We start from the raw sequence: 27527 nt of genomic DNA on the forward strand, positions 1-27527 counted from the left end.
GTATAGATATTCTGGATCCTTATAGATAGCGGAGTCGATTTAGCCATGTCCGTCTGTCTGTCTGTTGAAATTAATTTTCTGAAGACCCCAGATATCTTCGGGATCCAAATCTACAATAATTCTGTCAGTCATGCTTTCGAAAAGTTTCCTATTTAATATCAACAAAATCGGTCCACAAATGGCTGAGATATGAGGAAAAAACCAGGACAACCTCGATTTTTTTACCTATTTTTGACCTATATCTGAATTACTAAGTCATTAATATAGACAATATGGATAATCTAATGATAGATATTTCAAAAACCTTTGCAACGACGTATATAAGACCATAGTAAGTTGGACCTACAATGGGTCAAACCCAAATTTTTTTTCACAAAAAAAAATATTTAAAAAACAAAAAAAAATAATTTTTAAATTTTAAATTTAAAAAAAAAAAATTTAAAATTTAAAAAAACAATTCGAATTTTTTTTTCCAAAAAATGAAAAAAACAACTTTGGAAAAAAAAATTAATTTTGTTTACCTAAAAATATTTAAAATTTTTATTTTGAAGTATAATTAGTTGAAGGGTATATAAGATTCGGCACAGCCGAATATAGCTCTATTACTTGTTTGAGCTGGAAAGGTATTTTTTTAAGGTTTTTATGATTTTTTCATATTTCTGGCAAAGGAAACCTATGAAATATTGATATAATGTGAAAGATCATTGAAAGGCGCTTTTAATGACGTATCCAAGGTCTATTAATAAGGTCTGTGCAACTCCACAACAATAAAAAAAAGGAAAAACCGACATTTTGTGCCAAACTTCATCAAGGCGAATTCACAATAAGGTGGTGTCGATAGCACAGCTTCGCTTGTTTAGAGGCTCAAGCTGTCAAATTCACTAAAGTTTGATATTGCGAATACCACAACAAAGCTACATTCCGCGATTCGTCTAAATGAGTATTTTATGAGTCCATCCAGGACAGACCTAATTAATATACCTTGGACGTATCTGAATTCTGGTTCAAGACCAAACATATTCGAAGTTTTGAATTTTTTGCAAAGATTTTAAGTTTTTTTTTTTTTAAATTTTGACATCGAATTATAAATTCTCCGAAACGGCTTTTTTTCCATTTTTTTTCCAAATTTAATATGTTTAGAATTTTTTAACCAAATGCTGAAAATTTGGGCAAAATCGGGTAACGTTTAGAGGTTGCACTGAAAATCGAATAAGTTTAATATAGGAGCCACCCTTGTTGTTATCAATGTACAGAAATCTATATCCGAATATAGCCGAAAATATAGAACACGAGTGTTCTGAGAAGAGGATTATTGGGATTATTCTTGACAAGTACCACAAGTACCCATGGCCGTGCCCAGAATGATCTACTGGTCATTTATTATTATTTTATAGGCCATATTGACTTATGTCGGCTTGGTGTAGTATCTAACACCTAACTGCTAATAACTGATATTAGGTGGTCTAGTTTCACACAGGGTCTTATTGTCGTACGAAATAAGATCGTATGAAATGGACTGCATTACATCTATGAACGAACTATGCAAACACAATTTGCTGAATACCTGGCCACAAAGTTCATTCTGGGAACGAACGGGAAAGTGTTTCGACATATCTTTATGGAACCAGAACCTTTCATTGTCATCCTATGAAAATTAGGGTTCCGAGCCATTTTTGATCTTAGATAGATAAAGGATTTTGTTACGGTATCAATGGAAAATTGCTAGCAGCGATTTAATTTGGGGGTTAAGTCTAAAAACCTTATAACGTAGATCTTATACACAAACAAATCTGTGTTTAATAGAGAGATTATAAAGCAAAATGTTCATACAAATTATCTTATAAAACTTTAGTAAAACATATAATTCATAATCAAGAATTATCTTATTAATGAGATATACATATTATCTCATATGCTTTAAACATATTTTTCCATAAGATAATACTAGTATGTATTCCTACAATTTTGAGGAAAATTTTTCAGACAAATCGACAAAAAGTAAAATCTACTGAATTTTCCAACGTGTAATGTAAACAAAATCAATCACAAAGGAAAACAAATTCGATAGTTTATTTTTAAATATCTACCCAGTAAGCACCAAAGCCCCAAAAATTCGAGCACTTGAAGATTTTGTTGGAATTTGACTTGAATGCAAATGTAATTATACTTTAAACATGAAAAATATTTGAAAATTTATTTATTTTTCAAACAAAAAACATATGGCTTGAATTTATGTTTCCTTTTTACTGGAGAATACTATTGAAATAAAGTGTAATACAACTGTAATTCAATTGCTTGACTATAATTCAAGGCTTGAATTACACTTGCTTTCAACTTGAATTCCAGTAATAATGCTTATTGGGTAACATTGGTAAAAGTATTCTGCAATGCTTTATTTTTTCATTAAAAGTTCTATATGTATTAAATAAATAAAAAATGTCTTTAAACATACCCGTTTCTTCTAATGGTTTTATACGACGCCAAGCATAAATGGCAAACTATTAGTTTGAAAAACATAAAATTGAATTTAATTAATTTTGATAAACTTTTTACGGAATTGTTAATAATAAATGTGCATACAATTATCAAAATATAAACGCCCAAAAGGGCGGACAGTGCAATGATATAGGCCAAGGGATCATCATAATATTCCTCTTCATCCATTTTTAATATACAAACGTTCAATATTTAATTCCAATACTTTAATTTTAACACTTAACTCTTATTCACATGGTAAATTTAAAAAATTAAGAAATTCAATTGAAAAATCTTAAACACTCCGAAAAATAAGGAAATTTAAACACAAACACTCGTATTAAAGTAACTATTAATAAATTTTGTTGCAAATAGACTAAAGAGCAAAAAATTAAAAAAAAAACATTTTGCGAAAAAAAAGAATAAATATTTTGCAAAAAAAACTCAACAATTTCTTTATCTTGATGATAAGATTATATATTTATTAAATATTTGTTTAGCATTTATTTAGCTAGCAGCACTAATTAGGTTTATTTTTTAATTTTTAATTAATGTTATGTTGAAAATTACCACCGCAAGGATTAAACATCCTTCTAGTAAATACACCAATAAATTTAATGAATTCATTTGCTAATTTTTTTTATTCGATTTAGGAAAACAAGGAGTTTTTTAAATAATGACTGGAATAACACTGAATTCAGATGTTTGTATTTTAGATGAAAGAGTTAAAAGCTGAGGGTAAACGACTTTCTGCACGTTTATAAATTCATATCGATATTTATTTAAAGTTTATTTCAGATAAGATTAAAATATTCAAGTGTTTACATGTGTACACTTGCAGAAATAAATGTCTTGTTATCGAAAGCATAACATTTACAAATGATTGCCGATTTCTAAAAATAAACATAACGAGTATTTTTAGAAATTTACAGTGAGAAACATTATTCCTTTATAAACTAAAAATTATTTTTTGTGATTTATTTGAACATAACTTATAGATCTTTCGAATACTTTATTAACATCCCAACAAAAACTTCATTTACAATTTTAAATATTTTTGAATGAAGGTTTTTAGATAAAAATGTTTTTCTATTTTTCATCATACATAGTCTGCTTTTACACACAGCAAGTTTACTTGAAGCAAGTCTATTCGATTCCCTTTTAAACTTGATCGTCTGTTTACACACAGCAAGTCTGTGTTCAATTTTGTATGTCAAAACCTAATAGACGCCATAGTGAAAATGAGAAAACAAAAGAGAATTGAAGAGACTTGCCAGTACAAGCAAGTGTGTACCCCTCTTCTTTCTTCTTGCCTCTCTCTCCTATAAACTCAGACTTGCGGCAAGAAAACTTGCAATGTGTAAAAGTAGACTATGTCTCCTTTGAGCTCTATGTACTTTGTCCAACGTTCCTCCAATTTTTTTATCCCTTCCAAAAAATAGAATTTGTCGAGGTCATCAAAATAGGAAGTTTTGTAAGATGATTTCATCGTTAGAGTCAAATCTCTTTCCGCCGAGACATTTCTTCAGTTTTGGAAACAAGAAATAGTCACTCGGAGTTAAATCCGGAGAAAAGGGCGAAAGAGGGATATTTCGTGCACATTTTGTGCACCCGATAGTGAGCAAACGCGGCAGCCATCTTGCGGAGAGCTTTCTCTTACCCAAGTGATCATTCAAAATATGAGATGCCTTTGGCTTCCACAATCTCTCGCACATTCAATCTCTGATCGGCCAACACCATATCATGATTTTTGTTCAATTGTTTCTGATGTAGAGACCACAACTGTGTGTCCAGAACGGTAATTCTGTAAACCACCTTTTAACCATTGAAGTTGATGGTGCAGAGTTCCCATTGTATTTATGAAGATTTGCTTTTATTTGAGTGATGGTTTTTTTCGTTCCCATTGTATTTATGAAGATTTGCTTTTATTTGAGTGATGGTTTTTTTCGCAATAAAAATGCTTAATGAGCAGACGAAATTAATTTTTTTCCAATTTCTGCTCAAGTCACGATTTTTTTTTGGAAATTAAATTTATATTAAATACTATTTGACCGCCCCGGCTTCGCCCGGTAGCATTTACTAATGTTAGTTCGTCAAGTTTCTTCAAACCTGGCTGTTCTTATTTATTTGCAAATAAAATATCTAAATTTGTACTGTACTCAAAAAAGCCGGTTTTAGCCGTAATTTTTAAATTTTTAAATTTTTTTTTTTAATTTTTAATTTACATACCATCTCCTGAAAATTTCGAATCGAATAAAAAAATCAGCCAAATCGCTCCAGCCATTCTCACGTTAAGACATTACATACGTGAACCATTTAATTTTTATATATATAGACTAGTTGACCGCCCCGGCTTCGCCCGGTAACTATTTACTAATGTTAGTTCTTCAAGTTTCTCCAACCCACATACACCTGCATGCTCTTATTTATTTGCAAATAAAATATCTAAATTTGTACTGCATACTTTAGGGAACTTTTTTTATTACAGTTGACTGGACTCAAAAAAAAAAAAACAAATTCCGAGTTTTACCCGGAATTTTTTAATTTTTTTTTCTTTACAAACCATCTCCTGAAAGTTTCGAATCGAATAAAAATCAGCCAAATCGCTCCATCCGTTCTCACGTGATCGCCATTACATACATGGACCATTTCATTTTTATATATATAAAAGATATGGATAGAAGATAGATAGATAATTCATCTTCGGAAATCTTCATCGGAAACATCTTTAAATTGTCACTCATAGGTTTGAACTATATTATTTATTAACTTCAATAGTAATGGAGTGAATCCATCGAAAAGATATGTTTTTGTATTACATTTACAAATTGACGACAACAAATTATCTGAAACCTTTATTGTCGCTGTTCTAGTAAAGCTACCTTTATACCTCCAGTGTTCTTATCTGAATCGAATAACTGAAAGTATTTGTTTAGCATTTTATTCACAAATCATTTAATTCTCAGATGCAGACTGAAGCCATCTACCTATGGACTCCTAGATTTGTGTAAATTGACTTCTTTGAAATTTATTTAAAAAAATTTTAAACTGAAATATAAAATATTATTCGGTAAAAAAAATATTTAAACTTATTTCTTGCAGTCTCTCATTGTATCCATGTGATCTTGGATTTTTACGCCAATTAAATAGATGTTTACTGCAATTAGTCAATCTACGAGTATTTACAACTGTTTTTTTTTTTCAAAAATAAACATTACGATTTTAAGCCAACGTCATTTTGTTATCATTAAAATAATATTGAAAACATTTATCATTAACGTGTTACAATTTCAAATAAGATAAGAAGATGATGGTGATGACAGCGACACAATCACATGTGTCTAGTGATAATGCATATTACAAAATTCAAATATTTGTAATGGGGTCATTAACAAAAACAAATATTTAGAAATTTCAAGGATTAAATTATCTCAGATTATCTTGTAACTTTAAGATGAATTCTTGGAAAAAATGCATTTGTTTTGTTTAGACACTAAAAAGGTAGAAATCACAAGCATTTTGTTACATATTTTCTATGAAACTACCACAATTTTTAACAAAAATAATAAAAAAATATGGGAAATTCCACGAAAATGCCAACCACGACTGAAAAACACAAAAACCTTTGAAACTTTTTTTCAAGATGATTTGAATAGGAGAAAAAACTAAAATGACTATATTTAAGTTTTTAATTTAATTGGTATCTTTTAGGCAAAGATTGCGGCGAAAAAAAAATCAGCCAAATCGCCTCAGCCGTTCACACGTGGTGACATTACATACTCCCAATTAGCATGTAGTACACCCCCACCCAAAACCGAAAATTTTTCATATAAAAAAGAAATAAAAAGAAAAAAGTAGAACAAATTTTATATATTCTAGTAATAAATGTTTATATTCTAGTAATAAACCTGTTTGATCCCTATGAAATTTCTTCAACCTTAATAGAATATTTTTTTATTCGGTCAACTTAATAGACATTAAAATTTCAATTTATATTAAGAATATACATATTTAAGAGAAAATAATGTCACTAATAGTGACTTAAATATAATATACAGTAAATAGCCTAACCACAAAAGCCGAAAATTCGATTTTAAATCAATAAAGTCTATCACCCTAACTATGAAAGAAATTTTAAAGTTAATTTTTGTTAAAGTCGACTTTATTTTAAAATAGAACTTTCATTTTTATTTGAAAAAAGTTTCAAAACTTTTTCCAAAAATTTTTCAAAAAATTATATAAAACAAAATGTACACAAAAGTTCAAAACAAAAAGTTTTTTTTTTAAATAATAAAACAACATTTTAAATTATATTTTAAATTTGTTTTATGGTACGAAATTTAAAATAATAGTCAACTTTATGGAATTAAAATCGACTTCAAGGCTTTTGTAGCCAGGCTGTATTATTTTATATTTCTTACAATAAAATAAATTTCAATCAAATTTAAAATGCTGTTTTATTATTTTAATATAAGCTTTTTGTTTTGAAAGTAATGTACTTTTTTAATTTTTTTTAATTATTGAATGCATGAGTTGAAAAATGTTGTGACGGCTTTTTTAAAATATTTCTTATGTTACGGAAAAAACAAATGTTCTATTTAAAATAAAGTCGACTTTAACAAAAATTAACTTTACATTTTTTTGGTTAGGCTGAAAGATATTGACCGATTAAAACTATGTGTGTGACAAGTCAGTTCAAATACCATTATTATATTATAAATGGACAACCAAAAACAATTTTCTTATTTTAAAAAGAAATATTATCAGGAATAGAATATCAGTATCAGGAATAGAAATTAATAAAATAAGCATTTCTATGTATTGAGTTTTAATTTTTATTACTTTATAAGAAAACAGCAATAAATTTAAATTAAGTATTTAAAAAGTCCACCGTTGGATATTTCATATACATACATACAGTCTAAGTACAGTTTTTATTGATTTGAGTAAGAATTTCAAAGGAATTTCCAACAGATTAGAGAATTTTTTAACTCTAGAAAAGTTAATTAGAAAATTCCTAAAGTTAATTTCGGGGTATATATGTTTGAACACAAATTGATCTGGTCGTGTATCGTACTTATGTCTTAGCAATTTTTGGACCGGAATATAACTAATATATTGATACCACTTGGCGGCATTGTAAAACCTATTTGAACCAACCAACCAACCATCTTCACTCATGGAGAAATTATGACACGATTTTTCAAAATATTTTCTATATATAGAAAATTTATATTTTTAACGTAAGATTTCACAAATTACATAAATCTGAATATGTCACTTAATACAAATACATATGCATACATACACATAAGTAATTTATTCTCAAAGTAGTGAATTTAATAAGTTAGAGGTAACAAGAAATTAAGCCTATGAATTAATTCATAATGAAATGATTAATTGATTTTGAAAATTGAATAAAGAAATAATTTTTTGGAACCTTCGTCTACATCATATCAGCACCGTTAAATTTTAAAGAACGTTAAAAGTGTGTGCAGAAAAAAGTGGCATAATTTTAGGCGTTTATGAAAATATGTAGTTATTCTCTGTAATTTTATTCTGCTTGAATTATGTCTTTATTCTCGTATGTGAGAAATATAAAATTTAAAGAATGATGATTATTCTACATGTTACTGTTTATTATTGTTTAATATTACTGAATTCTCCGCATTAACTGTTTCTTTTTTATTCAAACCACTATCACTTCATTTTATTTCCAATTTCAACCCACATACCAACCTCTTCTTTGCCTGGCAATCTCTCTCTGTCTATTGCGACGTCTCTGTAGTTCTTGTGGCCAGTATTCCATGTAAATCCAAAAGGAAAAGCGTAAACAGAAGCACATCACGGCACACGAAAGAAATACCATGAAAAAGGCAGACATGTACATCAAAATATTTTGCATATTGACACTGATATTGAAAACTTTTGTCAACTTTAATTAAAAACTATAGAAAAATGCACGTTATTGTTTGTTTATATTTCACTAAATAATTTCAAGTACAACTAGTTGTTGAAATTTACAAAAACAAAGTGTTTTCTAATAAGTTGTTTTTATTTTTTAAATTTTATTCAACTTTTTTGCTGTGTCTACTATTTTCATATGTGAGCAGTTGTTAATAAAATTTGTTATATTTGCCGTATCTCTTGAATGAGTTTGTCAAAATCGTAGCATTTGAAGTGGGTTAGAAGTTGGGCGTGCGAGGGGTTGAGAGGACAGTGAAGATGTTTAAGGTTTTTTATTACTCGTAATTTATTTATGTGTATTTGTATTTACTGTTTTTTTTTATTTCATTTATTTTTTAATTGAGTCTAATGATAAGTTTTTGATAAGATTGCCATTCCCCTACTTATGGGAAGGTAATTATGAAAAAAAAAAAAATAATAATAATAACAGAAATTAAACGAGCAAGAATAATAGCTTGTATATTAGGAATAACCAAACAATATTTTTAGCAGGTTTTTAAAATGAAATAAACTTTGGAATATCCACATCGTTTTTGGTCCACCCAATTATTCAAACTTTGCAATTCCACACAAAATGTTGCACTTATTATTTTTCTTAATTTGATTTCAGTACTTGCACGGTAGCGTATTAATAATATTCATTAAATAACACGTATACGCAGTGTGGTCATATTAAGTAAAGCCACAATGTAAGTGTGAAATGTGTCTAGAATGAAATGTTACCGTTTTTCTGTTTCCTTTTAGCAAAATTGTATTTTTGATATAATATTGTATATTGGGGTTTCCAATAGGAAAAAATGTTAAAGAAATTCCCCGCAATATTTTTTTAGAAACTCTGTAAATTTCGGGAAGTTTTCTTCTTAAAATTACAGATAATAAAGATGCGTTTTGATTTATTGCCAATCGAATAATTATAATATATCCATAGATTTTTGTTATACTATCAAAAATCAGTTGACATAGAATAACTACTAGAGTGATCGGCCAGGTTTTTAATAACCGGTTTTTTTGAATTATGATGCTTAACATTTAAACTTCTAACCCCCATTAACACGATGTCTGGTTATATGTTAACTTATAGTTAAAACAATTTTTGCATGAAAAACCTAAGAATAACTTTAGGTTAAAACTTAAATATACATTAACTAGCGGATAACCGGCATGTGATACTACGTTAAAAAATAAACACATTTTGGTAATTTGTTTGAAAAAAAGAACTTTTGTTTCGAATTAGCAAAGAAATTTTATTTAAATTTAAGCGTAATTTACCCGTTCTGATAAATTTGTTGGCACTCTTTAGAAATAAACACATTTCATTATTAATTCTTTATTAATGGAGGGGTTTTAAAATAATTTTTTTTCTTTATTTGTTTAAAAATAGTTTAATCAAAGACTCGATTTTGAATTTTTATGTACAGTGGATCAAAGTTTTAATTTTTTGATCGAAGGGAGCATTATTCTAACTGAAAAAATGCTGTATGTTAATCTCTGAGAGAATTCTTATTGTCAGAGTTATATTGTGGAATTTTATGGGGAACATTTTTGCGGATGATCTTAACCCTCTAGCTCCTCTCTTTAGGGGTCAGTTTGACCCTTTTTTCGAGAAAATCGAAAAAAGTCCTTTCAAAAAGGACATTTAAGGATTAAATTATTCTACGAAAATTGTGGCCGGAAAATTTCACCAAAGTCGTAAATAAAACTCTTTACCCTTAATTAGCAAAATTACACGACACCTTAGGTTTCACATTTTTTAAATAAATAGTCAAAAATCCATTTATGATCCGAATTAGCTGAAATTTAAAACATGAGGAGTCTTTGAGAAGATCTACAAAAAACATGTACATATGTGTAGGTTATCACTTTTAGGTTAAGAGTTATTTAGGTTTATTTATTTTAACTTTGATCGATCTAGTTTTAGTTTTTTAGATATGTCGGGCTTACGGGGGTTACCTATATTTGCGATAAAATTTCGAATGCAATAAAAACAATTTGCTAGCATTAAAAGTTCAAACATGTAAAAATGCCCATATTTTTTACGTTTTTTCCAAAACACATTTTGCATGGAATATTTAAAAAGAAAACGTTAAATTTTTTCCAAAGGGAGCAAGGTTTGTGGAGCTCCTGATGAATAAGTATACACTGAGGGAAAAACGACGTTGCAAAATCGACAACGGTTGGTGTCATTTTGACACCATACAGTGTCACTTTTTTCGACACCGTACGTTTACAATTTGTAAACAAACGGGTACGAATCGACAACGCAATGTTGTTAAATTATTTGCGACGCATTTCAACGTGAGTTGCTTTTTATAAGTGTGTTTTAATTTTATTTACATTAAACAATTTAAAATATTTTAATAAATAATAAAGGGTAATAGTGATGCAAATAAATGGTTAAAAAAACAAAATATAAAAGAAAGTGTAATTATGTTTGATTGTGAATTTGTGTTGATGCAGATGAAGATCCAGGCAGTGCAGTCAGTGAAGATCCAGGCAGAGAAGACCACCGAATCCAGTGACGACATACAACGCCAAATGGAAACTTATAGTTTTTATATTTAAGTATTTATAAGTATTGTATTAAAAAAATGTAAAAAATAAAGAAATTGTTATTTATATTAATTACCAAAAAAATAGAAAGGAAACATTTTCAGGTGTCAAATCGTACACGAACGGTATCAAGTCGACAACTTATGGTGTCAAATCGTACACGAACGGTGACAAATTGTCAACGGTCTGTTATAAAATCGTACACGAACGGTGTCAAATCGACAACGGATGGTGTCAATTCCGCAACGGAATGGTGTCATATTTTCGTTGTCAAATTGACACCGTTCGTGTACAATTTGTGCACATACGGGGTTGATACACTATTGACACCGAATGGTGTCAAATCGTACACGGATGTGTTCATTTTTTCTCTGGGTGTACGCTTTTTGTATAACTAGTTGGTATTTGTGAAAATCTTAGGACTTGAGGATTATCAGTTTAATAAAATGAAATAATTTTATGAATTTTTCGGACATCATTTACCATAGAAACTAAAAAATTATAATATAGGAATTTTCCATGAAGAAAAATATAAAATTTCAATTAATGTACAATTTTAGGGGAGTAGGTATATGTACAAATACCTACACCCCTGACCACATTTTTCGGCGGCCGAGTAACAATTGAATTGTTTATTTAAAAAACCAATCAAGCAACAAAAAATCCAAAATTGAGTTATTGGGCGATTACTATTTTGTTAAAGTAAATGCATCGTTTAATGCAAACAAAATTAAATACCGCCTCCTACTATGGTGAAGCAAAGCCGAGAAATCCGAGTTTAGAGGATATTGTTAGAATATATTTGGATATAGATATATTACAGAAGATATTTTCGAAGAGCTTATTTTTGAACTTAAATATCGTTTAAACTATAAGATATAACTTAGTGAAATATATAGGAATTTATTTGTCTTCCCACTTGCTTCATAAGTTACAAGCTGTACAATATTTTCCTAGCCAGAGGTGTTCGATTTTGACGCCCTGTGTCTCAGCATATGTTCTAACAGGGTGGTTATAAATTGAATTTTCTAATTGCTTATTCATCACTTTCATTTTCAATCGGATTAGTAGTTTAAAAGATTTAGATTTATTACAACTTTTTTATGATCAACCCCACATTTTTTAGGATCGGTCATTCGATATGATAGTGTTTTTTGACATGTATAGTTTTAAATTTGTTTTATTTTATTTCAAGCACATACCTCTTTCAAGACGTTGCCGATTTAAACGCCATGTCTTACAAACGCGTATAAATAACTATATATTTTAGTTATTTAAAATAACAATTTCAATTACAAAAAAAGGAGAAGAAAAAACTTTAACAAAAATTACACATTACATTAAAAGACATACTAAAACTAATTGATAAATAGCAAAGAGTGTAGCCATGGCCACAATATAAATGATAGCGTTGTAAGCAGCACCCATGATTAAATAAAATTTTCAATTACAATAATATTTTAACAAAATATTTATATAAAATTCATTTAATATTATTTACAAAGAGATTAACTTAAAGCACAGCACTATTTTTTAAACCAATTTCCAATAAACTGGCTACAAAGTTATAAATATTTCTATTTTGTTTTTCAACGAATTGAGTTGTATTGCAATAAACTGGCAGTTAGCAGTGAAATCGATTATAATAACAATAAAAAACACACATTTTGCCAATAAATACTTTTCTGTTTGTACTTGTGATAAGATAAAAAAAAGTACAAATATTTTATTTTGCTCTATAATCCATACCCGACTCTAAAGACGATGAGCTTGTGCACTGCCAGGCTCTCAGCCACTGATTGCGATTGGAACGGCAACGCGACGGACGACATAAACGTTCTAGTTTTGTACTTTTTATATGGACTAAAAAGCATATAATGGGCAATACAAGAAAAAGGAATAAAAATCCTATAATATAGTAAATTAAATCATTCATTGCTTTCGAATTTAAAAAAACACTTTTTTAAAACGCTTAATTAAACTACGACATATTTTTGCAGTTATCACTAGAGTAGTAGAGGCTTTCGATAGCCTATTTTTTTAGGGTCGGCCCGAAGCCTTTTTCAAATTATGGTTGATTTAATACTAAATGTTAATTGATTTGTTTACTCTTTCTCATACCACTATGGCCTTAAACATTTTTTGGTGTTTAATTTTTCCATTTCTTTTGTTTAATCGCGGCCAATAAGTGATAAGGAATGTAGGTATTTTATTTGTTTTAAACAAGTTCATAGTGTTTTTAGTTTCAGATAAGATTAAATACAATATTCGAACATGTGTGAAGATACATTTTACACTGTTTAGTGGTGGACCCTACACTAAATGGTCCCTAAATGGTCAATGTTTCCATATAAAATGAAAGTTTAATTGTTTTTAAGAGAGAAATTCTAAAAGAACTAAATTTAAATACTAATACAGTTAACACTGAAATATAAGGTGCTGCTCACTTATCACTGTTGTAAACAGATTTTGAAAGTCACATCATCATTCCATCAGTTATGCTCCCGTTTAGGTTGATATTTATTGATCGGCTCATAAATGACTGAGATGGGATACAAAATTATTCAGAAATATTTTGTCTGTTAAAATCAGAATTCCAAAGTCGAAATTTCCAATAACTTTCCAATAACAAACATAAATGATACATCATTATATCGGTTATGGTTCCGATTAGGCTGATATTTAGTAATCGGTTCATAAATGACTGAAGGAGGAGATTCTGAAGATACAGATTTGTCAGAAATATTTTGTTTTAAAAATCAACTAAAGAAAACCCACTTTTTCACAAAAAAAAACGGGATTTTAACCGAGAAAAATATTACCCAGATCGAACGTTCTGTATCGATCGAAACAAATAATAGTCGGACGGGACTAGGTCTGGACTATAAGGAGGGTGAGGTAAAACTCCCCAAACACTTCATTCTAAATACTTTCTAACAGGTATTGCAACATGTGTCATGATGGAATATTCCTGTTTCATGACATGCCGCATTTTCTGGGCGTTTTTCGGTAAATGCTCGCTTCACACGAATCAGTTGCATTCGGTACAGGTTCCATGTGATGGTCTGGCTTGATTTCGGTAGCTCATAATAGATAGGACCTTTTTGGTCCCACCAAATACAGAGCATTACCTTAGCACCATGGATATTTGGCTTTGGTGTCGATTCGATCTCTTACACTTCGGGTTAAAAACAAAAACCGCGTTCAAAAGATATGCAATATATTTTAAATCACGCATTTTTAAGTCATACTCTCAATATATTTTATAAATGACTCATTTACTGTTCTATGAGTGACGAATATTAAATAATTTCAAAATACAAATGGCTTAATTTGAAATAAAATTTTTATTACTGAATATTTTTTAACAAAATTTTACAGTAATATAGATTTTTCGATTTAAAATGAAAAACTGAACACAAATTTTTAAATTTGTAATCAGGAATCCCGCAATTCCCAAAAAAGTGTTGAAAAATCCCAAAAATGGAATTTTTTAGTTTTTAGGCTATAATATCCATACCAGGGGCGGTGTTATCGGAACCCTTTACAAAATAGTTAAGAACATATTGGGCCATGTAAAATGGGTCTATATTTTGATATCGAGTATGCGATTTGAGAATTTTTGCACTAAAGTTGAATTTTACATAAAAAATAGGTGTTCTTTGAATGGACCTGGACCCCTCGGTATTCAAAATTTTAATTTTTTTTTTAATTTAAAACATTCGATGTAAAGTTAGCTTTTTAAAAGGTACAAATTCTTTATACATCCTTTTAGACATTTTTTAGATTACTTAAAAAGAATAATAGTACTTCTTTCCCAAAAAAATAGCGAAAAATCGCCTTTTTAAAATTTTTAAAATTCAAATGCATGTAACTTTGGAATCAGTCATGATTTTTAAACAATTATTTCTATATTTCATACATAAATTTATTGTTAGTCCAACAAAAGAAAAATAAAATCGGGTAAAGAAGATTCTATATATGTGATCGTTTTGAAATCGGAACACAGCCGAAGAAATAGAATCGTTTTAAAAATTGAACATACCCGAGGTGTCCTACTTTGGGGAACCATGTCCGCACCCCCGGTGGGCTCATGCGGTCAAAATTCAAAACTTAAACTCGACTACACGTCGTCTGTGCGCATGTCAAATTTCATTCAAATCGGAAGGGTTTAGAAGTTACAGATTTATTTCCCCCTTTTTTTATTTCTCATACCACTGTGTGTTGTCGAATTTTTTTAAAACTGAGAAATTGCGCCTAATTTTAGTAGTATAATCGTTGTACCTTTGTTTTATTTAATTTTAACAAATTTTTTTGATAACAACTTGTAAATCATTTAAAACATAAATAGGACAAACTTTTGATACAAAAATATATGTAAATAAAACAAAGTGATCTAACTTTGTTTTGTGTAAACATTTTTTAATTCTGTAAACGAATTTTTTTTTATATTTTTCTTTATTTTCTATGTGCGTAAAAGATATGTGTGCGTAATGAGAATAAAGAAACTGTACTTTTTATAAGGTCTTACAGTTTTTTCTTGTGATAAATTGGACTAAGCGCTTTTGCTCATCACTACAAACGAGATAACTGCAATTGTTTTTTTGTAATCAATGTATTTTTACCTATTGTACATTACTGCATTAAAATCTCAATTTCTAAAAAAAGTGGACTTAGAGCATTTGCATGTTAAGCCAGCGAAATATCTACAACTTGCTTGAGTGTTTACTAGGGTATTCATTCGACTAATCGATTAATCGAATAATTTCTTGCGAATAATTATTCGAACAATTTAAAAATGGCCATTTTCGAATAACGAATAATTCGAACAATTTTATGTAGAATAATCGAATAAATTTATTAAATTGCTTAAAATTTTTTCACAATTCCAAATTTAAATATGTAATAATGACTCACAAAAATTGTATTGTTTCTGAAATTCGACAAATAACTAAAGACAAAGGGACTTTCGATCACTGTAGATGAGTGTTTCGATAGCTCCTTTTATAAATATATAAATATTACTGCAAGAAGTTACAATTCTAAAAACAAATCTTTCAAAATTTTTAACTTAGGACATGAACCAATGAAAATAAAAGGTACGGAATAAAATAATTGTTATTAAGCTGGCGAAATTTTAGAAGAATCCCAATTAATAATCAAAATTTTAACTTAGATTAAAGTGGAGTTGAATGTGATGGAGAATGTGATTTTGAAACGGTCGTCGAAAGTGATATTGAGGATCACATTTATAATGATCTTAAATATATTTAAGTGATGTTATTAACCGCGTACGTAAGTGTTGCAAAATATTTAATAAATCGAATGATTTTGACACAAATATTGCAACCTAACGTTTTGTTGCAAGAAAAGCATCGTTGAACATCTAATAAACTTTTTGCGTATTTGTAAATGTGTCAATCATGCACTGCCTGACTTCAAATTAGACACGTTCACTGACAATGATATCAAACTTTGGACAGATTCCCTTTATTGTGTAATTCCCCAATACCACTTTACTAAGCAAAGATTCGGCAACGTTGATAGAACTTGATGTATAATACAATTTGTTATAAATAATTTAGAAATAGTGAATAATTAATTTACTAAAGAATTAGTTACTCAATGTAAAACTTGAATTAATTAACGACATAAAAAAGTTCTTAATACGTTTATATTGTATTTGAATTCAGAATCATGTCCAACTAGCTCAAATTGTTTAAAGCATAGCTCCAAAACGGAATCTAAAGGGTTTGCCATTCAATTGTTTTGTAGATTGTTCGGGAGTTAATCTGATCAGAATATTCTGTTGAAATGATTTGTTAATCACTTCAATTTGACATGATTAAAACTTAATCACTTCATTAATCACATACAATCACCTGAATATACCTCAAATCGACTATGATGCAGCATCGGCCACATTTCAGTGTAGTACCGATAAATAAATTTTGACAGAAGTTTTTTTTCCCTTAAAAAACCTTAAATAATTCATCAATGTTCACAATTTCATAATTAAAAAGTTTAAAATAATCTGCTGATATCTTTAATAAAGTATTTATTTTCATATTTAATGCCTTAAAGAAATATAAATTTGTTTGTTGTTTTTTATTTGTCAACTTAATCATTTTAATGTCAACTTAAGCATCTCCAATGAAATGTGAACGGCTTTGATTAACTTAATCAAAATTTTGCTTAAATGCGTTTAAAAGCCCAAGCCCAAAGCCCAAGTGTCCCAAATCTCTTATTCGAATTATTCGTTTTATTCGAACAAGAGAAAAATCGAATAATTCGAATACCCTAGTGTTTACACATGGCAGAATCCATATCAAAACGGACAGAAAACTGCTATTTTCGGAGTTGACATCTTCGATTTTAATAAAATTTACAACACATACGACTTTTCATCCATTTCAAAAATATCGCGACTTGAAAATTTAATTTTTTTTTAAAATTGTCTAAAATTATATACACATAATTGCCCATAACTTTGAAACTACTCAAAGTCCACCAGCAAAGATATTGCCTTTGGTTAAGGGTTAATTTTCGGAGTATTATTTCAATGTAAAAAATATCAAAGATCGCGGTGTTAAAAATTCAAAAAAAAACATGGTATGCAGACACCTAAACTCTCTACTATATTCGTGCCAAATAATTTCGATGGAAACTCGATTAGTTCAGGAGTTATAATGAAAAATGTTATTAAAAGTACGTTTTTTCATATATTATATACATATATAATGGGTCCTTCTGATTGTTAAAAACGCAATAGGGCATATAGGGAAGGACTCAGGAGGATGAAATTTTCTCTAAATATTTTTTGTTGATCAGAAATTTATGACTAATCAAACAGTATTCCGGGGGACATTTTAAATATTATATGAAATTTGTATTTTTTGCGAAAACGATACGGCTATTTGTACAATTTGTTTTTACAAATATACATCAAATAAGTGCTGGTTCACACACGTCAAATTTAATTGCACAAATTTTAAGTTTGTTGATATGAGAGTAGAGTAGATTCAAAATATTTTCCTCTTTTTCTCCACTCTCTTCTATAAGCTTAAGATTTGATCAAGTAAACTTGACGTGTGTGAACCAGCACTTAGTTAAAAATAAATTATTGTTTTACCAAAAACTTTTTATTGGCAATTCTGTTAATCTATAACAACAAATTTGAGTCTGCCTAGTTTTCAGAGATTAGTGAAAATTACTATATATAAGGATACATTGAATTGCTTAACTACTGGGTTTATTAAGTTTTTGTTGAACCGTTACTTGCATATGTAAACCCTAAACATTTAAAATATTTGCTTTTTAATAAAAATGTTTAATACTGTGGCAACACTGCCAATAATTAACACTGCCAGATTTCCGTAAAGCTAATTACAACTACACAATAGATCAAATATACATATTCGGATTTTATTTTATCAGCTACTTTACTTTACATTTCTAGATAAATGTTATTTATCAAAATACATATATTAATAAAATATTAAACAAATCGCAATATCTAGCAATAATAATTAAATACAATAACAAAATAATTAAATAAATAAACAATATTATATTACCCGTATTTATATGACGTGGATTGCGTCTATTACGATGATTGCGCCTATGTATGTCACTACCAAAACCGCAATATTCCAAAATTAACCACAATATAACCTAAATACATAACGTATAAATGAAAAATTTAATTTATACCTGTTTTTAATTTCAAAAATTTCCACAGTTGTTTTACCCTTAAAATAAAATACACTATGGGCATCACCAAGAACAAAATGAAAAATATTAAAATATAAATACCAAAGATATCCATATTTAAGTTATTTTTCTATGAACACTCAATGTTTTTTAATAATTGTTTTTGTATTATAAATATCAATACTACTACATGAATGAAAATTGTTTATATTCGTTTAGTTTTGTTTAATAATGTCAATTTAATAATAATGGACACAATTTTTAACGCTTTATTTTAACTGGCAGTGAACTGAAATCTAATAAAACAACTAACAAACTTATTTTTTGATTTTGTTATTATGACAGACGTCATTCTTCTTCTGTCCAAATAATAATAAATGAATTTTATCGCGCCTGCTAACTGAGCGATAAGATTAATGGAGCCAAAAAGTTGGAGTATACATTTGCAAAAAAACCAACAAAATAATGGTGTAGGAGAGAAAATAATAATAAAAAAGTGTGGTGTTATGGATATTTCTCAACTATTTAACATGGACCGGTAAGTTGGCCACTATTTTGAAATAGAAAGTAAAGTTTTTGTTTTATCAATTGTTAAACATAACGAGCAATGTTATTATTCATTGAGAAATCGTTATTCTAGCTTACTGTGAGCAAAAGGAGAGCTCTAAGACCCACATAATAAAGTTTTAGTGCAAAATAAGTAATTTCCCGATTATTTAATGAATAAAATCTGTTCGAATGGTCTAAAGATGTAGAAGATATTGATTTTGTCACTTCGTTTGTAACACAAAGAAATATTGGTCGTAGACACACATAAGTATATATATTAAGGGTCCTTATGTCTGAGCGTATGTCAGCCGGCTGAAGGCTAGATCTAGACGGAAGGACTTAAAATGTCCGTTTATATTATCTGCTGATCATAAATGTTTGGAATTGAAAAATGGGCTAAATCGATACAACAAAAAAAAAGGCGTAAACAAAATTTGTTTAGAAACATAAGTCATAGAGTATAAGAAAGGTATCCCTGAATTAATATTAAATTCGTTTGATGAGATTCCGATCTCTGAGAAAGCTCAAAATAAATCGATAGAAGTTATTACCGTCACCAAAAGCAATACGTTTTGACAAAAGCGCACCATGCCACACTAGGGTGGCCCTTAATAAACGAAAGTTGGATTTCGGCCATTCTCATCCCCCAGTTTGGTGAACATTAGTAAAAAAAATCATCCTGAAAAAATGTTAGGTAAATCGGTTGGGGTTAAGGCGTGCCGCAAGCCCTCTGAAGTTTTTAGATGCATTTACAAGGGGAAAAAATGCATTTTTTTCAGTTTTTGTAAACATTTTGCCATTAAAAAATTACTTTTGCAATTTAATTTAAAAGAATAGAAATGTGTACGTAATTGCCGTTCTAATGAGACATAAAAAACAGAAATTGGGCAAAAAATTTTAAAGTTATTAAAAATTCGCCAGGCCATTACCGCGTATCAGGCAACTAAAAGAAGAAAAGTAGGAACAAAATTAACATATTTTGATAAATATTAAAAAAAAGCTCATTTTTACTTAAAATATATCCACATTTACTTGTATATGAGTTTTTGTCTTCGTAGGATACCGTTAACCTATTTCGTAGCAATATCTCTAATAATTCCCGAGATACCGAATTATTTAAAAAAAACTTGACTAAACCACTGTGTGTCGGTCGCTAAATAAATTGTTGGACTCCAAATATTTAACAAAATAATAGATGTTAGTTTACAATACTCTCCATTACTTTAGAAAGTGCATTGGGCGATAATTTAAGCTTATATCAACATTCTAACATACAGGAAATTCGAAGGTTGCTAATTTAACGCCAATTCCTAAAGAGTAGTTGATCAATTTCCGGCAAGTGAGAATACTTGCGAATAATTTAGCTAAAATATTAGCATTACTCACTGGGTCATGTGCTCCAAGATTGTATGGACGAAAAAATTTTTCTAGGCACAGGCCGTCCCCCCCCTCTAGAATGGTAGAATTGTAGAAACTCGTTGTGTAAAATATTAGGATGATAGGATAACTCTAACTGGTGCCGCAACTACGCTGAAGTTTTGAGGTGCATTTACAAGGGGAAAAACAGCAATTTTTTCAGTTTTTGTAAAAAATTTGCCATTAAATAATGACTTTTACAATTTAATTTAAAAGAATCGAAATGTGTACGTAATTGTCGTTATAATAAGATATGAAAGACAAAAATTGGTTAAAAAATGTTAAAGTAATTAAAAATTCGCCAGGCCATTAACGTGTCTCAGGCCACTAGAACAAGAAATGTACGAACAAAATTAACATATTTTGATAAATATTATAATAAAAGTACATTTTTATTTAAAATATATCCATATTTAATTGTATATGAGTTTTTGTCTTCGTTGGATGCCGTTAACCTATTCACAGGTATGACCAAACAAATTTAATTTTTTTAAAGGCAGTTTCAAAACTCCAATTTCAAATTTTTAAAAATTTTGTTAAACAAATTTCTAAATTTTTTGATCATCACATTGGAATTTATTGATAACATAATAGGGAATAAAAATATGAAAAAAGTATGAAAATATCTCCTATAGTTTTTCCGTACCTGCGATTTAAATTTTGAGATTTTCAAGAAAAACTATTTTTTTGGCCATATTTTGACGAATGAGCCGAATTTCTTTACTGTTATGATTTTTAAGCGAAAGCTATTCAGAATATTATATTTCAGGTAATTTTAAATACAGTCTGAAAGTTTTACTAAAATCGGAAAACGTTAACCCTTAAATCGTGAAGGTCAAAGGTAAAATTTTTCAATATTTGGAATTTCTCATGGAAAGATAGCAAAATGTTATATATTTTTGGGCCGATTTTGATGAAACTTAAGAAAAATATAACACATAGTCTAGTATTTACAAAAACTGCAGACAAAATATAATTAACCCTTAATAGCACTTGGGGTTAAAATTAACCTCAACTTTTAAAATCACGAAAAACACAGTCAATATGAATGGTGCCAACTTTAATGTTTTTCAGAATTAAATAAACTGAATCATTCGAGTTATTTTTTAAATCTAATAAATTAAAAGTGCACTAAAGGTTAAAATCAATTTTATTATTAAAAAATCCTCAATAAAATATTAAATACGTTATTAAAGCAAAAATCAGGTATAAATAAAATATTTTGTCCTTTGAAAAATGTGTGGTCAAAATTGAACAAAAATGTGAACATTTTTCAAAGTGGCTTAGTAGTACTATTTTTCTAATACACAATACAATATTTTAAAGTTTGTTTCCTATAAAAAACAATTTTTGATCAGCACTATTGAAATTGACAATTTTTTATGGTTTTAGAAGTTTGGGGTCATTTTAACCCCAAGTGGTATTAAGGGTTAATATTAATTTTTCTGCTGTTTTTGTAAATACTAGACTTTGTGTTATATTTTTCTTAAGTTTCATCAAAATCGGCAGAAAAATAAATAACATTTCGCTATGTTTCCATGAGAAATTCCAAATATTGAAAAAATTGACCTTTGACCTTCACGATTTAAGGGTTAACGTTTTCCGATTTTAGTAAAACTTTCAGACTGTATTTAAAATTACCTGGAATATAATATTCTGAATAGCTTTCGCTTAAAAATCATAACAGTAAAGAAATTCGGCTCATTCGTCAAAATATGGCCAAAAAAATAGTTTTTCTTGAAAATCTCAAAATTTAAATCGCAGGTACGGAAATACTATAGGAGGTATTTTCATACTTTTTTCATATTTTTATTATCTATTATGTTCTCAATAAATCCCAATGAGATGATCAAAAAATTTTGAAATTTGTTTAACAAAATTTTTAAAAATTTGAAATTGGAGTTTTGAAACTGCCTTTAAAAAAATTAAATTTGTTTGGTCATACCTGTGAATAGGTTAACGGCATCCAACGAAGACAAAAACTCATATACAATTAAATACGGATATATTTTAAATAAAAATGTACTTTTATTATAATATTTATCAAAATATGTTAATTTTGTTCGTACATTTCTTGTTCTAGTGGCCTGAGACACGTTAATGGCCTGGCGATTTTTTAATAACTTTAACATTTTTTAACCAATTTTTGTCTTTTATATCTTATTAGAACGACAATTACATGTACATTTCGATTCTTTTAAATTAAATTGCAAAAGTAATTATGTAATGCCAAAATTTTTACAAAAACTGAAAAAATTGCATTTTTCCCCTTGTAAATGCACCTCAAAACTTCAGCGTCGTTGCGGCACCAGTTAACGTTATCATATCATCCTAATATTTTTCACAACGAGTTTTTACAATACATAGAACCATTCTAGAGGGGGGGACGGTCAAAATTCGCAATTTTTTTTTTTGGAGCACTCTACTGTATATTCATTCGATCATCCTTTAAAAGAGTCTGAATTGAGTATCTAGCATTATCCTTAACTTGTTTAGCGAATGACAAACAGTTTTTAATAATTTTTGGAGCAATACGACCCGCGGTGTCGCTCATAGAGAGCCTTTCCGCGCCTTAATACTTTGACACACGAAGACCTCGCCTTTTTGTGTAGCCAATCAGATGCGTTTTGGTTATAGCGCCAAGTTATGAATGCTTCCACTCTAGATCAGATTACTATTCTGTATGTTGGATTAAACCAAGATTGTACCAACCAAGTATGTATAAAGAGAAAAGTTTTGTTATTTCAATGCATTATGATGACAACAAAATCAATGACTTTCAACAAAACATTCCAGTTAAAGAGATTGAGTTTCATATCAATTTAATTTATAATCACAAATAATCTAATACATAGAGAATAGACATAGAGCAGAAACTCTCCTGTCAAAGACCTAACTCAGTTGTCAGAAACCTAAGTGGTGAGAATGTATTAGCAGAAAAAACTATGTGAAAACAAAAACAACACTCGTATGTGTGAATATTTTGAGTAATTTTTTTGTTTGGTTTTTTTTTCTAGTTTCCGCTCTATGTTCTCTATGATCTAATATTTGAAGAAAAACAATATTTTTTAAAAATAAAAAACAAATATAAAAATTATTATTGCTTTATACTAGGGTATTCGGTTAACTGTTCGAATAATTTAAAATTGAAGATTTTCAAATAACAAATAAACCGATTAATTTGTTTCGATTAACCGAAATTTCTTTTTTTTTTGCACTTTTTATAGAATTATAGTTTTAAACACACAAATTTTATTTCTTAAATCGTGAACATTCCCTTCTAACAATACCTCAAATAGTACGAAAACTGAAACTAAGCAATTTGGAAATGACCTTTTTTTCTATAAAGTTCTATGATGAACTTTGTCCCAATGAGTCGGAGGACGACATGGTAGACATTACTGAAACGAGTATTTTATTAGAACTTAACGAAACTGTTAAAGTATTCAAAATCTAAAGAAATCCAAAAAGTACTCCACTGGTATGATAGAGGATTAAAAAAAAATTAAAAAAGAATTGAAAACATTAATATTCTTTATCATCCTTTACTATTGATTTCTCCAACAGAGTTTTTTTAAGTCAAGTTTTATTAAAACTAAAAAAAATTGTTTAAATTATATTCTTTTTTAAAAAGATTATTTCAGAAGATTTCCCTAGAATCGTAAAAAAACTCACATGTGTATGTATTTATTAATTGTTTTGTTGAATTCTTATGTTTTGTTTGTTTTTTATGTTTTTGTTCTTTTTATTAATAAAATGCTTATAAAAGTGCACAAAATTCATGTTTTTCTTTTCAATTTAAAATTAAAAAATAAATTATTCGGTTAATCGAATAATTTAAAATTAATCGATTATTAATCGATTAAATCTAAACCCCGATTAATTATTTGCTCGATTAACCGATTAAGCCAGAAACCCGATTAAATGAATACCCTACTTTATACTCATTCAATTACTCACAATTATTAGTTGTATTACGATCTGGACCTTCTTTATATTTTGCATATGCCAATAAAATTACGATAAAAAATATTATAGAAAATATTGAAACCGTTAATAAAAACATATTATTTTCGTACTTTTAATTTTAATCGCAAAATCCAAACTCAATATAAGTAAGTAATTAACTAAACAGCACTTCTAGGTGAAAATGATTAAAATACACTGATGAATGAATAAATATTTGAGAGGTTTTAAGCCATTACAAAAACAAACAATAAAAAAAAACAAGTAAAAATTATCTGTGATTGGAAAGTAACCAATAGATATGACAGTTTTAATGTTAAAATTGCTGTAGTAACACTTATGTATTAGTTTTATTTATGTAGAAAAAGATACTATTTTTAATATTCTTGCAAATCATAACACAAATGAAAAAAAAACAATCAATTTGGTTTTAACAACTGAATTGATAAGTAAACAAAATTGGAGCATGATGAATGAAGAAGTCAGCTTTCTAAATATTGATATCTCAAATTTGTAACTCTGTATTTATTATTAATCACTTTGCAATCCATTTCACTGTGTGTTGTTATAAAAATTTTTAAGATTTTTTGTGCAAATTTTTAATTTTTTATGAAAATTATATATTGTTTATTTTAAAAAGTTCTTTTCAAATATTTGTTTAAATATTTGCCACAGAACTGATTTTTTTTTATATTTTAAACTCATTTTTTAATCACTATTTTTCTTTTTACACCATTAATAAAATTATGATTTACCTTGCTCCACTCGTCGTGATTTTCTATATGCCTTAAAAAAACATATAACAAAAATTGCAATTACACAAAATGTTAGAAAAACAAACATGATTACACGACACTAAAACGAAACGTTCTGATACATAAATAATAGGTATTTTACACAAAAATTATACCAACCAACTGATATTTTTTATTGGTATTTTATTCATGGTGCTTTTGAGGCTTTTTGAAAGGAAGAGAAAACATATTATCTCAAAAGGTATTGATAAAAATCGCTGATAATGTGCAAAATAGAAACGTTTGGCTAAAAAGAAATTGGGTGGAAATACCAAAATCATTTTAGATTAAATTAAAACAAAGCAGACAATAAAATTAACAGACACTGTCATTTCAAATGTAAACAATGTCACATGAATGAAAGATTATTTCAAATCAACATATGAACATAAAGAAATTTTTAAATAATTGATTTTAGTTTTAGCAAATAAGGGAAATAATTAAAAAGAAAATATTCTTAAAATTTAACTATTAACTTGACACTTTTATCAGTGTACTACACTGTAAACATAATAGTAATAATAGCGTTACTCTCTTTTAAATAATCATAACATACCGTTATTACTCTCATCAACAGTGGTTGCTTGTAATTGTTCGGCCAATTGGCGGTTTCTTAGATTTATACGAAAACAACCACATACAATCACCACAAATGCATAAATCAAAAAGAATGCAACAAACCAAGTCGCATCACCCATTTTCTATATTTTCTATTAAATTTCTTTACTATATAATAAAAGTCAACTTAATGCAAAGAATAAACTCTCGCACTACTTGGAAACTTTTCCTTGCTTTGGCATTTTGTGAAAGCGTAAAAAGTATAAAATAATAAAACTCTCCTTCCAATACACTTTTTGGCTACTTATGAAAATAATTTCACAATTATTTGCTTATCGGCGAAGTATGTACTTCATATAAATATATACGATAATAATAGATTAAAATATACTTTAGTTTAGTCATTATAAAATGAAATGAAAACAGTGGTTCAAATTTCTAATACTTAGGGTAGCACATGACACCGTAGGTCTAATAAAGACTCATATGATTAAAATTATCAAAGATATATGTCTGTATAGGGACTCATATATAACCAATATCAAAAATATGGGGGATATATTGACATTGGTCGTATAACCAACAAATATATATTCTGCGTCTTTATAAAATTCTAAAATGATGTAGGTGTCTTTCCATCTGTTGAAGGCAATATGAGGCCACGAGGAAAGGACATAGTGTGATACAATTTCGAAAATATTCTTCATTGATCTGAAATGTTGGGTATAGAAAATGGTCAAAATCGGTTAAGTGGTACCAGAGTTCTGGACCAAAATGTGAAACAAAGATAATACTAGGGTTCCTACTACTAGGTTCATTTCGGGAAATATTTGTGGGGAATTTTCGGGAATTTCTTCATAAGTTTTCTTCTAAAAGTTACTATATTCAGATACTTTTCGATGGCCAAATTTGTTGCTAATTGAATTATTCTATTATATTCATAGATTTTTTCGGTTCTAACAACAGATATTCAGTTAGCAAAGAAGTATTACTATTGAAATAACCGAATTTTTTAACTCAACTCAAGCCACAGCAGAAAAATTTGGTTATTAAGAATGAATCAAATTTAAAGTTTATGCTCATAAACGAATTATTAAGATGCCTAACATTACATCTTTTAGGTATATTCAATGATCATTATTCATATTTAGAGAAAATAATAACAATAATAGTGGTTCAAATTTGTTTATCTACAATCAGATTTGAAAAATGTCTCTAACTACGCATGTTTTGTAGATTTAACATGGTCGAAATTCTTAAGTTTTTTTAATTAAACAATGAATTTATTGATTTCATACTGATTAAAACTACGACTGTGACAATACCGATCAAATGCCACTATTAAATCAGAAACCCTTATAAAGGCCAACCAAATACAGTTATTTTATACTTCTTTTAAAACCCTGGTAAAATTATAAGTCAATTTATTCGAAAAAAATGTCTGGTTTTTGGTTTAATTTAGTGTTAAAAAATTCCCGGGAATTCCAGGGAATGAAACGATTTTTTAATTTCCTCCCGGGAAAGAAAAAAGTCCGGGAA

General features: G+C 28.5%; 1 protein-coding gene across 14 annotated transcripts in view; it reads right to left on the reverse strand.

Annotated features, from left to right (window-relative positions):
* Positions 1 to 27527, reverse strand: part of LOC135960936 (uncharacterized) — an 87289-nt gene that overhangs the window by 8469 nt on the left and 51293 nt on the right. The window contains exons 1-2 of one of the 14 annotated variants that reach the window (XM_065512342.1): positions 18743 to 18835; positions 18570 to 18666 (exon numbers count right to left, since the gene is read on the reverse strand). The exons of 8 other annotated variants lie outside the window; for them this stretch is intronic. In XM_065512342.1, the coding sequence (XP_065368414.1) occupies positions 18570 to 18666; positions 18743 to 18820 (175 nt within the window). In that variant the 5' untranslated portion in view covers positions 18821 to 18835. Of the gene's footprint in view, positions 1 to 2452; positions 2499 to 2580; positions 2680 to 8214; positions 8367 to 18569; positions 18667 to 18742; positions 18836 to 24630; positions 24763 to 25391; positions 25482 to 25986; positions 26144 to 27527 lie in introns of those variants that run through there. 5 more of the 14 variants (XM_065512350.1, XM_065512349.1, XM_065512358.1 and 2 more) reach the window with 5 other exon arrangements.

This window comes from Calliphora vicina, chromosome 5 (genome assembly GCF_958450345.1).
Source record: "Calliphora vicina chromosome 5, idCalVici1.1, whole genome shotgun sequence".
Lineage (NCBI taxonomy): Eukaryota > Metazoa > Arthropoda > Insecta > Diptera > Calliphoridae > Calliphora > Calliphora vicina.